General features: G+C 40.8%; 2 protein-coding genes across 4 annotated transcripts in view; both read left to right on the forward strand.

Moving 5' to 3' along the window:
• Positions 1–13303, forward strand: part of VPS41 (VPS41 subunit of HOPS complex) — a 222880-nt gene that overhangs the window by 166838 nt on the left and 42739 nt on the right. The window lies entirely within an intron of this gene.
• The window catches only part of LOC133275011 (amphiphysin), a 107781-nt gene that overhangs the window by 50484 nt on the left and 43994 nt on the right, over positions 1–13303 (forward strand). For all 3 annotated transcript variants that reach the window (XM_061464692.1, XM_061464693.1, XM_061464694.1), the window contains exons 3-4: positions 5149–5203; positions 11733–11827. In XM_061464692.1, coding sequence (XP_061320676.1) covers positions 5149–5203; positions 11733–11827 — 150 coding nt within the window. The remainder of the gene's footprint in view (positions 1–5148; positions 5204–11732; positions 11828–13303) is intronic.

The following is a 13303-nucleotide window of genomic DNA, read 5'->3' on the forward strand; positions in this document are numbered from 1 at the left end:
TTGTTGCTGGTTCATAGAACTAGATGAAAATGAAGAGCCCTGTTGTTAAGTGAGCAGAACTTGATTCTGTGGACTGCTTTACTTAATGTATGCTTCCCAGTAAAAGCTGCTCCTTGGGCCTAATTGTTAGGGCTTCTGAAAAGGTTTATCCTGGCCAAATCTTCATTTCACACAAGCATGCTTAGCTGCCTTACAGCTGTGGCACAACATGGTCTTAAAATTGTTCTGTGAGAAAATTCACATTTATTGAAGTGCTGGTTTTGCATCAGGTGTTTCTTCAAATGTATTCATGAGTTAAGATTCTCAAGATGGTCTTCACCAGCTTCACACGAGCACCAAACGTGCCTTATGTTGTCCCACCTGGCCCCCAGATGTTGCTCCAGACAAGTCCATGGCTTTGGCTGTGGTTCTGTGTCATGCCTCCTGGCTTTGTGGTCCTTTCGAGGACCCCATGGCATCTCTCACTGCAACTGGCACAGTGTTACACTGAACTGCAGGAGATTCTTGATACTTGCTCATCTGCAACACATTGTTGGTTCAGTACTGCTTTGTTCATAGGAGACTCCTTTGCCAAACAAAGGTGATGCCAAATGCTCTTCCTGCTAGACAACTCTGAATTAAATTTGACATAGGAAAACACAATTTAGACTAGTGGGATGGAGCTTTTTTATTGTGACCCAGGAAGTGTTTGCATTTGGGGAGACTGCATCTGACAGGCCTCCAAATACAAGCAATACTGTTCAAAGTATTTTGGGGTCTATGGGAAGGTTTTATCTGCTGATTACCTGTTAATTCCTAAACACACATTTCAGAATGATCTTACGTCTCAGGGGTCTTTTTTTCCAAGACAAGAAGGAACAAAGTGTACCATTAAATCTCATCTCAACCTCATTAACATCCAGTCAGGCAGGATACCCAGGAAGGAGGTGAGGCCCCCCCTTCCACTATTAAACTTAGAGCTGCATGAATTATTATCTGGCTTGCATTTCTGTAGGGCAGGTTATTAATTAACCTGTGCTCCAGGTTCAGCATTGACAGTGCTCTTGACTCTCACTGCAGTGGAGTGATTGATTTGGTTTTGGTATCAAGCACATGCTGTGCTGACCTTTCCTGTAAAGATGTATTGTGTTTACATCCTGTATGTGACATGATAGAAAAATCAAACTCTTCTGTTTTGCCTGGAAAGCTGTGAATAAATGATGCCTGGCAAATGGGTCATCCAGTTCCGGCTTTTGTGGAGGCAAGGTGGCCTTTAATTTCTGGTGGAGGCAGTGATTTTTCTAGTGCATCAGGGACTAAAAGCTGGTAAGACGTGAACCATGCTTTTTATTATTTTAGTCATCAGGGTTTTGTAGGTCTTGTCCGTCTTATAGCCTGTGCTGCTTTGGCTCTGTCTTAAATCTAGTGCTAAGATATGCTTAAATACTGCTCTTTGAAAAGAAAACTGAAACTACACAAACACAAGAATCAGTAGTACTGAAAAGGCTTAATGCTGCTGTAAGGCTGTGTAAGACCTGTGGCTCTAGATGACACGATCCTATAACACTGAGCCTCCTCATGAACTGGATGCGTGTTTCTTTACTGTCTACATAGTACTGACCCTGTAGTGAGACCACAGAGTAGAAAAGGGGATCTAACACTGTGCCATGGTGTTCAGAGCAACAAGTTGCCTGGGACATCTCTGTGGAGAACTGTGTTGATTTTCCTAATGAGGAATATTAGTTTGGGTTGTTAGCCTGCCTCCCTTGATCTTATGTTGAGTTTGACCAGGTGAGCTAAGAGCACCCGTTTCTGGTGCTGGAGTCTGGTGAGAACATGCCTGCTGTTATCAAACAGCTTGAATGTGAAAACTTTACTATTGAGAGTACTATTGAGATTTATCTCTGGAATTTTCTTGCATATTATGAAACTCTGACTCATTTTGCTGCCTCATGTGGAATTAATAAAAGAAATTATGAAATGGTAAAGGAATCATCAACGTTCTCTTGGGAAATCTCATTTCAGAGGAGGACATCTGCAAAATGACAACTATTTTTCATTCTCCTTCAAAAAGCTGTATCTCAATTAACAAAATTGATGGTCTTAATGGAGATACTTGTAGCAGTAGTTTCAGAGCCACGAGAAGCCACGAGATGCTTCCATCTGGTAGACCAGAAAATAGGAATGTATCAGCATCGAGAAGGGGCAATGTTAAATATGCATCAGTCTTTAGAACGGGATTTTTTTAAAACCTGTATGTCACAGTTTGCAGGACATGCGGAGCCAGCAATGCAGTATTTTCATCTGTGAATATTGATTAGTCTGTTAGTTGGTAAATGCATATCTCTCTTCACTAATAGTGAGTTTCCTATAACAAAATGTGTAAGACCAGAGGCACGTTTTGCAGAGTTCATGGGGCTGAGGCCTTTTGATGCAAGTTCTTATTTCTGGTATTTTAGAGAAAGGTCTAACTCTGTTACCATTGGATTTGAGAGATTCTCTTTCAAATTCAGTGGGTGCTGGCCCTTGCCCATGGATGCTTTAATATCACATGTTAAACAACATTTGCTACTGAGGGAAAATCCACATGGCTCTATGCTGCTTAGATATTTCAGTGGTTTGTGACCTGTTAATAACCTGCCTGAAGGAGATGCACATGGAAATTATTCTTTGGAATGAATTGTCAGGATTTGTAACAGCACATATGGCAAAATGTTTGCATCATATTTTATTGCTTTGACTTTTTCTTATGTGTTTTCCTGAGCAGTGGTAGCTGATAACACACAATGCTGACCAACAATAGATCTCATAGCGGTTTAGGGTACCAGGTGTAAAACTACACAGCAGTACAGTTATAAACATAGTGTTTGAACAATGTGTATCTCTGACATGCCATTTGTGTAGTATGAGTTAGTCCTAATGACAAAATGGTGCGTGTTTGAGTAAATATAGGCTGGACATGAGGACAGCTAATGGGGTTCTGAGCCTTCCAGATGCAGTTATTGCTCCTGAAACATATTTTTTATAATAATTAGAAATTGTTATTTTATGTGCACCTGTTCTGCTGGCCCATGATGAAGAATCGAGTTGCTCTGTCTACTTCCCATTTCACCACAAGCGTTCAGGCTGAAGACGATACAAATTAGAAAGATGATTTCTATGCCTTCATGTGACTTCTCAGAGTACCAGGAATCCCCCAGATGACATGCGTAAGAGGGGACTTCCCTGCTCTTTCTGCCACATGTTTACGTGTATTCCTCTTCAGATCTGAGAGCGAGAAATTCTTTCCCTGGGTTAAGTCTCCTCTCACCTTTGTTTTCATGTAGTGCTTTGCTCTGTGGAAAACAGACATCTTCTGTCATGTGCCCACTCCTACTCTAGCATGGAAAGAAGTCAGCTTCTGAAATGTGTTAGTATGCTACTGTGTTATGTAGTACGATAAAATGCGTTATGACTTGAGGTAGTACTTTTTACTAAACAAGCTTTAAGATGTGCATTTATATATATTTTTTAAGGGACATATCATCAAGCTACCACTACTTTCAGAACTTTGTAATGTATTGTAAGTAATTAAGCCTGAGATTTAACGCACTGACTGCTCAACCTGTGCCAGTCTTTGATAAGCAGCTTTGATCTCAGAGCAAGGAAAGGGTTTCTTTCTCCTTGGAGCATAAAATATGGTCCCAAACCAGAGACAGCTTTGTGGGCTGGATGCTCTTGTATTCTTGCTGTTACTTAGCAGATCCTCAGACATCACCCTGGTGGGTCTATTCCTGTGCTCAGAATTTAGTTGCTTATGGATTTAAGCTCAAAACAGTTTTGCTTCTAATCAAATTAGTGTAAAAGCAACCTGCTGTTCGTTGAATCCATGAACTGAATTCAGTCTGCTTTCTAAGCCCAGTCAGGCATTTTTGCCTTCTAAATTCTTTAATATTTCCAGGACCTCAAAACAGTTGCTCTCTTCTCACAGTGCATTGCAATTTGGGGGGGTTGATCCGGTCCTAAAGGCCTTTGGTTCCCTGTAGGTATCTGGGAGAGGCAAGCGAGTTTGGTGGATGTAATACCCATTGCAGTGTTTGTACTGGTAAGCCAAGTGAATATTTTTTGGGACCTGCCATTTGCATTTAATGTGGCTGCAGGTAGATGGTTTCTAAGCCCCAGAGAGTCCTTTTCAGCCTGCATTTCTTGTGACCCAATGTGTATGAATGCTCTGAGCATTGCTGTTGCCGATGGCAAATCCTCTGCTGACATCAGAAGCCCTTTGACTTACGTGAAGTTATAACAGCTTAGACCAGTTGAGACTCTGCCTTCTAAAGTATTCACACATGCACCCTTTTGGGTTCTGGCTTTCACACAAATAACATGAGAGAAACTCCAAAGTCATCAGTCTTATTTTCTGGCTGATTTTTCATATGGTGTAGCTGTATGTGGGAAAATGTGACTGCAAGCTAATATTCCTATAGTTTCCAGCTGCTTTAATAAATAATTTGAAGGATATTTTGAACTGATAAACATAGAGGGTTTCTAAAATCTTTAGGCAATTGAAGGTGTCTTGGACAACAGTTTTTTATCAATGAAATGCTATAGTGTAGCAAGATTTTATTGCAGATCCTAGGAGCTGTCAAATCCAACTTGTGATACAGTCAGAGATAAAGCAACCCAATTTGTTTTGTCTATCCTGAGTTTTTCAAAGGCTGTTGTTATAAGATAAAGAAAGATCATTTAAATGTATTTGACAAAGAAACAGTTGAGATTTCACTGCAGACCTCAAGATGTACTAGCCAAGCTAAACGAAATAATTAATGCTATCAGGTTTTAGTAGCTATTGAGTTGTTCTCAGTAGAGGTGCACCATTCTTGATTATACTTAGTGCATTTCTGGTTAGGATACTGGCCATAAGATGTACCTGGAATTCTTCCCTGTGCAGATGCTGATTAAAAAAGCCCAGAAATTTTAGCCTCGAGAGAGCACTCTGCATAGCATCTTGGCCGGGTCACCTCTTCTGTATGAACCTGTGCATGCTTGCAACACGTGACACTGTTAATCAGATAGCTCCTGAAATTGTTTTTTGTTGTCAAGTTTGACATACTGTATGCATGTGTTAAGGAGTAAAATATAACCAAAATCTGTTTTCATCCCTTTGATTTTTTGCTCTTTTTTCTTTTCCAGGCAGAGGGTTCCAGACTCCAGAGAGAACTGAGAGCATATTTAGCAGCCATCAAAGGTGACTTTTCAATTTTACTACATGTTTTCGTAAAGCAAACTGGTTGAGACTAGTAGGGTTTTTTAAGGTATACAAAAGTAATGGTTTTGTTATTAGTAGGTCGCGTTTCTGCTCTTCAGCCTCTTGCTAGGGGTTCTGTACCTTCAGTGACAACTCGTGCATACAGTCTTGCGTGCACGGCTCATCCTTGGCTGACCTTTGTGTGCAGGATGGCTGCCTGGATTCTCACGTTGCATGCATTTTGAGCACCCACAAAACATTTGCATCTTGTTACTCATCTTTGCAAATGCTAGAATATGAAATACCCCATGCGAGGCAAGGGATTGCTTGATCTCTAGAGCTGTACCATTTCCAGCTATTACTAGTTAGATGATGATCCCCATGCAAAACCCCACTCCCTGTGATTTCTCTTGTATTTCTGACTGTTAAACCCATTTTTTTTCCTCTTTTAAAATTTAAAAATCAAATGTGGTCTCTTTCAATATTGCATTGAAAATCCAAGTATCAGAAGCTCACTGGTCAGCATTTAAATAGCAGAGATTAAATAAATAGCTGTTTAAATCCTATTGGACATGTGTAGTTACAAATCCAGCACGTTCAACTTAGCACCGCAGGCAGAGCGTTCTCTTTCTTATGCTGCCCCTCTTTGTAGGAGTTGTAGGCCATGTGAAAAGGGAAGGGAATGAGCTGACTGGCAGACAGTAATGGCTTCTTGAGGTAAATATATATATTGGTGCTAAATATCTATATGTGTGTATATTTTTAATATAGCTGCAGTCCGGTAGAGAGAACATTACAAATGAGTAGTAACATTTGTGGAAGTCATAACAAAGCTTCAGCAGCTGTTGATAGGCAGGGAAGAAAGCTCTTGTTGATGGCAATTGTACAATGGGGAGCAAAGCAGTAACTTAATGTCTTCGACTGTTATTTACTGGATAGGGTGGGCAAGGAAAATCCTGTACCACACAAAGGATGTTTTGCCTTGTAGGGATTTGCACTTTGTCTTCTTAAAGGAAATTTCAGCATCAGTCATTTTTGGGGACCCATGGGATGCTGATTCTACTTTCAGGTTTTTAGTCATCCCTTCCCCACACCAGTTATCAGGTGGATACTCAGAAGCAGTGTGATGAGGCTTGTTTGTTGGCCAGATGGCTTTTCTCTCATGTAGGCTGACTGTTTACATGCTGCTTTGATTTCCGTGTTGGTGACAACAATCCTCCTCTCCGTGTTTTGTGTTCTTTCTCTCTCCTTCTCTCCTTTTCCTGGTACTCTGTGCATCTGTGGTCCTTTTGCTGGTTTACTGCCTAGTGTGCCAGTCTTTGCACCATTTTGGTTTTAACTTGATGTTTTCATTTTTTCACTTTTTCATTGTGTGAGTTTTGCAGTTTTAGCCGTGCTTTTCTGCTCAGCATCTTTCTCTTGTTGCAGCCTATAAGTCCGTATTTCAAAATAATTAGGACTTCCTTACAACACATTTTTATCTTAAAAAAGACAGTCATGAAGCTCACAAGCCTTAAAAGTATTATTCTTCAAAGCCACATGCCACCAGTGGGCATTCTTGGCACACATGTTGGCACACCATAATGCTGTGGAGTGAGAGGACAGCCCAAGACAGCAGTCCACAATATGCAGCTCTGGCTGGGGCTTCCCCAAGGTTGACTAGCTCACCAGTGGCAAAGACCTTTCCAGATTTTGGGTGGGAGAAGCAAATGCAGCAACTGCTGCAGTCTCTTTGTTACTATTCTCTGAAGATTTTGGGGTGGCTGTGGCTGTTCGCAAAAGCATGGGAATCCCCATCTTTAGCCACTGGAGTGGGATTTCTGTACCTAGGACATCTCAGCCGTGGGGGCACGTTATCATCATTGGCTCATTTTGCAGGGAAAAGGGTTGGTTGTATCATTGGAAAGTAATTCACATCCTTGTACTCTCAGAGGTGTGAGAAAAGCAGTTCGTTATGAAGGGTTTCAGGAACTGGCAAGATAGATGATTCCTTTAAAAGCATTTTATGAAGCTGGTATGTTGTGAACTCCAGTGAGAAGTTTAATATTGCTGCGTGACTTTTGGGTAACTGGATGTTGGAAGTTGGGAGTACAAGATCCAGGCATGATTTAAGCAAGGAATGGTCAATTGAGCCTTTTAGTGACCGTGTGTCCCTTCACTTTAATAGGCTTGACAATTTGACATCCAGTATCACACATTCTTAAAAGAATTTTTGCAGTATTCAGACTCCTTCTGTCACTCAGAGGTGATTCTTCATCTTAGCTGTGTCTTGATCTTTACAGCTGGTTACTCAAGGACTCTGAGGAACTACGTTATGAAGCTGTTGAACCTGTGAATGGCTTTCATGTGCTGTTTTATTTCACCTGCATGATAAAGTCTGCCGAGTAGCAATGGTGTTTGTACTGACAAGACTGTGTACTGTCCCCCATAGCTTTAGTCATCTCGTGCTCAGTCTTCTGTCTCCTCCAGTCTCCTTGGCAACGTGTATCTGGGTTCTCTACTTCATGATTTATTTTTTAAGCTTTTGAGAGCTGTAGGTGACTTGAACAGTTTTATAGGCAGTTGTTAAAGAAAAACCTCAAATCAGCTTCCCATTCTCTACCTTCTGAGCTCTTTGCAGGCATCAGTGCAGATGGGGAAGTATAAACCTGAATCTGCATGCAGGTGGCAAGGTGGTAGATGTAAAAAGGGATTCTGCATCATGAAAAAGAAGCACCATACTTCTCAGGTGGCTTAATGTGAGAAATAATAACCAGTCTACAGGAAAGGAAGAGGAGATTCTGGAGGTCTATAAGCAGTTTTGCTGCCTGGTTGTTAGCCTACAGTTGGCAGAACTGCACATATGCTCCAGGCACACAAATCATAAAATCAGTTGTGATTTCTTACAAGCAGTAACACTGTTCATCATATTTATGTAAAATGTAGTAATAAATGATTAAATGATTGAATTGTTCCTGTGGAAAATCTAATGGGTAACTAGCAATAACACATACAACCATTACAGTAGGATAGGTCATTTCCCTGGAGAACTGCATATGAAGCTCTCTTCCCCCCTCAAATGAATAAATATTAAGACACAGACCGAGGTGGCTCCCTCCATCAGGGAAATGGAATTTTCTCTATGTTTCAGCCTAGATTTCCCTGATGGGGAGTGAGGATGCCCCACAGCATAAGATTCCTATGACAACATGGAGTCCCAGACCAGTGTCAATCTCCAAAGGAGCTTGAGTACATTGGAATTTTGATGGCAAAGAGTCACCTACCCTCTGCCATCTCTGGGGTGCTTAATGGGAATGTGTCTGCACTGCTACCCCCCAGGATCCCTACCAAAAGTGAGCCTCTAGGAGTCCTTTGGGGCTTCAGGTACAGGGGCTCTTTCCCATGGGAAGAGGGATGATTTAATCTGTGAGCTTCAGACTCCACTAACTGGATTATTTAGTATCATTTTTCCTAAGCGTTTCAATTATTTTGGCATTTGGAGTTCTTAAATAAGTGACCCAATTACCAAGAAGCAGCAGTATTAAATGAAACAATTGATTTTAAATATAAATTTCTAACTGTTCATCAGAAGTAAAAATTCTTTCCACATTTCTTAGTACTTTAATGACTTGCTTTAGACAATTAATCTTTCTCAGTGATAGCAGTTAAAAAAAGCAGAGAGAGACAGCCTGCAGTCTGTGGCTGAGACACTAATCCTCTTCAGTGCTGAATAATGCATGAAAGGTATCAGCACATAAGAAATAATTCTATGTGAAAACCAGGCAAGTAAAATAAATCATTGAACATTTTAAATTTATGTCCACAGGCATGAAAAAGAATGGGAAACCACTGGATTGGTATTTACTTGTGCACTCATTTGGGCTATTGCAGTAAACCGGGGATAAATGCAGTAGGAGTAGGAGGGATGATGCTGGCCTGTGGAAATTTCAGACTGGAGCCTCTGACTAAAGAAGCCAAGTACTCTTAATGCCCACTTGCCTCATGCTGCAGTTGGATTTGATTGATGTTTTTGACAGGAATGTTGTAGAATGAAGGATTACCAGATTCTCAGAACTGAAAACAAGTGCAAAAGTTGGTGTGACTTTGGTATGACTCAGGCGTGGGATATTAAGTGTCTTTTACTTATTCTCTGAAGTAGATAGATGCCTGAGACCTGTAGTACTTATAAAGGAAAGTCTGCATAGGAAAAGGTGCTCTACCCAAGCCTGGTCTGTGACCAAGCTGCGTACAAGCCGCAGGAGGGATTAGAGAGCAGCTGTGCTAGCAGGAGCAGACGTGGCAGGTTTAGCACGCAGCGTGCTTAAGAGCACAAGTTCAGGTATCAGCAAGGATCAAGCTTAATCAGGGATACACAAACCTTCTTGCTCTCTGCATTCACCCTGACTGGACAGAAACAGCCTCCTGGTGTACTGTGCTGGTTTTGTCTTACCTCCTGAGCTGATCAATTTGCATTGGCACTGAAGATCTTAAATGAGTCCTGCCTGGAAAAATACATGAAGATCATCTGTATTTTAAGGTAATCTTTCATATTCTAGGCAAAAAAAAATAAATAAATAAAGTCCCTTTATTCGGGAACCTTTCCTTGGCTGGTGGTATGTCATCCTAAGCATTAAACACAAAGGAAAAAAGGAAGAAATGCATCTTGAGTTCTTGTGCTGTACCAATTCTTTGAGCTGAGCTCTGTTGTTAAAAAGCACCAAGATAATCCCTGAAGAGTTCACACATTCTGTTTTGGCCCAGCACCTTTAGATTTAAGGGTGAAAGCTTGTACCCTGTGAACACCAGCATTTCCTTTGTACTTGTTCTGCCCCTTTCCAATGCCGTTCTCTCCTTTGTATGCAAGGTCTGAGAACAGCCATCTATTTTCAGCTCCTTCAGTATCTTTCTTCCTCTCCTACCCATTCGATAGACCACTATTTTTATATTAGGAAGTGTGCATTACTGCAGTTATTTTCCTGTCATATCTCAAATATATGTTTTGGAGTCCATGGTGGAATAGCTACTGACTAGGTAAAGTCTGCCTTTCTAGACATTCAAGTTTCACATGAGTTCTCTTCCCAAACTTTTCTATGTGCAGAAAACAGAAATATCATTGTTATTCCTAAATTCAGCCACTGAGCAGTGAAATCTGAAGATCATGCTAGAGATAAGACAGCACAGATGTGCTGCAGCAAACAGACTTTGGCTGGAGACAAAATGTGGGGTCTTCTTTTTGAAAGTTAATGCTAAGTACAAAAACTCCAGCAGCGTTGTTGAGATTTTGGAAAGAATTTGAAATCAAGTTGTGATTTTAAAACTATCAATTCTGAACTGACTCTTGTCATGCTAGCTGAGACCGGTTTGGTCTCAACATCTAATGCATTGGTGCTCCATCAAAATGGAAAGGCAAACCCCAGTGGCTTCACTGAGGGCAGTAATTTATTCACTGGGGTCAAACTGATCTCACTGAAGATAAATGTAGGCTCTTTCTCTTAATATCATTGAAGCTGCTTTACATTTAAGCCTGTTCCTCTGTATTACAGAATGCTAACCCATCAGTAGTCCCCGTTCTTGTTTCACCTGTGGCAACGAGTGCTCTGAATGTGACTGATGCAGTTTGGCTTAGCACACTTCTCTGTAGACACCACCCCTTTGCAAGCATAAATAGGTGCTGGGCTTCACATACTTATAAACCTACTGGCTGATGGTACAAGATAATAATTCTTTGTGAAACCAGGTCCGTTACAGCACTTTTCCCATGTTCAGGAATAAATTTTCCCTAGACACTGTCTCAGCTCTTGCAAGTTCTTTGCTTCATTATGAATATACCCTTAGGTCAGCATTGTTATCATGGGTACAAGAATAACAAGATCAATCTTTGTTGCTTTACACATGCAAGGTCCTGAGACTGAAATATCTTTGAAAACAAGGAGAGAAACCCTGAGTTCTGTTCTATGTGTGTGTGACCTCCCCCATTATGGAGGACCCTTTTGTTTAGTGCAGACATCTTCTAGCTTTTCTCCTAAGTCTGTTTTTATAGCCAGCAATTCCCATGAATCTCTGCCATTTTAAACATGCCACCCTGGAAATGCCACCTCTTCCACAGAGGTTGCCATGATACTCATTATGAACAAGGTGGAAAACTGTTTTGTAGGGTGGAAGAGCTGAGAATAACCAAAGGCAGGTTGCTAATTGATTGTCTTTTCAGTGACAGTCTTTTAGTTGGGTATTACACTGGTGTAGTCTCTAGTGGGCAGGACTACCCTCCAGTTTGTTATTCATGTTCTGATATATTTAGTTCAGAATAGAAGAAGAAATCCCTAATCTAATAGAAACTTTTTTTCCCCACATGTAAGTATGGGTTTATCCTTGTGAGGGACATTTCTTGTTGACTTGAGGGAGCTGTGTGAAAATAAAGGCTTCGTTTCAGCTCATGAAAAAGTATTCTAAATATGCCAGTATAATGGGTACGTGTGGGTCAAAATATAGATATTTAGCAGCTGTTTCTTGCAGCTTGCAGTTACATGTTCCTGCTTCTGTTTAATTACAGGGATGCAAGATGCTTCAAAGAAGCTCACAGAGTCTCTTCACGAAGTGTATGAGCCAGATTGGTATGGACGAGAAGATGTGAAAATGATTGGAGAGGTAAGATGTGTGGGAAGAAATGTATTTTGGCTGCAAATCGGTTAATATAAGCTGTGTAGGAGAACTGTACATCCGAAATCACCCTTAATTCTTCCTTGCATGTTAAATCCTGCTTTCTGACCGTAGTTACTGGTCTTGTGAAATGCACCTCCTGCTGACCAGATGCTGCATTTGCAATGTCTGTTTTATGAACTAGCTGACATAAGCTCCCACTGAGGTCAGCACCAGTGTGGGCAGAATTGGTAGTAATAGCAACTGATTGACAAGGTTGTACAAGGTACCTCACATGCAGTTTTACAGTCAGGATTCTCAATTCAACTGAATGTTAAAAATTATCAAGTCTGCTTTATCTTCGTGTGCTATATAGCAACTGTTGAGCCAGTGGCACTAAACAGGCTATCTGACAGGACACTCTTTGACAGGAATTTGGAATTTAAGGGCAAATAAGGCTGCAGGGCACGATTCATTTTAGCCTTTTTTGCTTCTTTCAGTGATTAGAGAAGAACTGTCTTTTCTAAAGGACACTGCAGGAATTTGACTTGAGGTGCTCTGAATTGCTGGCTTAAACAGCCTTAATTCTGGGGGAAATCTGTCAGCAGATGTGCTGGTGGTGACAAGGAAGCGCAAACTGTTGTCAATGGAGCTTTCAACCACCTGGCATTCAGTTTGCAAGGCCTCCTGCATAATACAATTAACAAGAGAGTGGAAGACAGCAGTCTTCCCAAATCTGCATAATGATTGCTTTTCTTCTCTCTGACTGCCTTCCTCTAACCTTCCCTGCTGCTGAAGGCATGTCATGGTTTTGATTCTAAAAGCACTCAACTTCCAAACTGTGGAAGTTAAGATACCACACCATTTATAGTTTTAGTTAAAACAGCTGGAAGATCTCCTGCTGCATCTTGCTGTAGCACCTCATCTTGTATTTGTAGACCATTAGGTTTTACACTCATAAATTTGTAATTCGCTGTGAAACGACCAGAATTTGGCTTTTAATCACTGGGACAAATATAAGGACAAATATAGGGATAAATGTGAGATATATCTTCTCAGTAAGGGACTCATGTGGGCAATATGACAAACTCTCTGCTTCTGATTTTTCCCCCTGTATAACTGCAGATGCATCACCATCCTAGAGTAAAAAAGGATGATCCATTTGTGCAGTCCAGGATATAAATGACCATTCCAAAAGGGACCCGTACAGATGACCTTATTCTGTACGGTAGCAAAGATGATGGCTTGAAGCAATGTTATTTGAGTCCGTTACCCTTCAGAAAATCTTCATGGCATTAATTTGTCCAAAATATGTATCAACAAGATACAAAGGCAAATGCACAAGAGTGGCAGTCACTTGCTATGATCTAATGCTGTGCTGCTCTGTAGACCACTGTGATTAAATATTGTGTTAATAAATGAGGTATTTCTTTTAAGCATGATTAATAGCTTGTAATAATTCATTAGGGACTCTCTTAGGGTAGA

Source organism: Pezoporus flaviventris, unplaced genomic scaffold, assembly GCF_033815535.1.
Source record: "Pezoporus flaviventris isolate CSIRO_AGI_PZ_B2104156 unplaced genomic scaffold, CSIRO_AGI_Pfla_v1 ptg000037l, whole genome shotgun sequence".
Classification (NCBI taxonomy): Eukaryota; Metazoa; Chordata; class Aves; order Psittaciformes; family Psittacidae; genus Pezoporus; species Pezoporus flaviventris.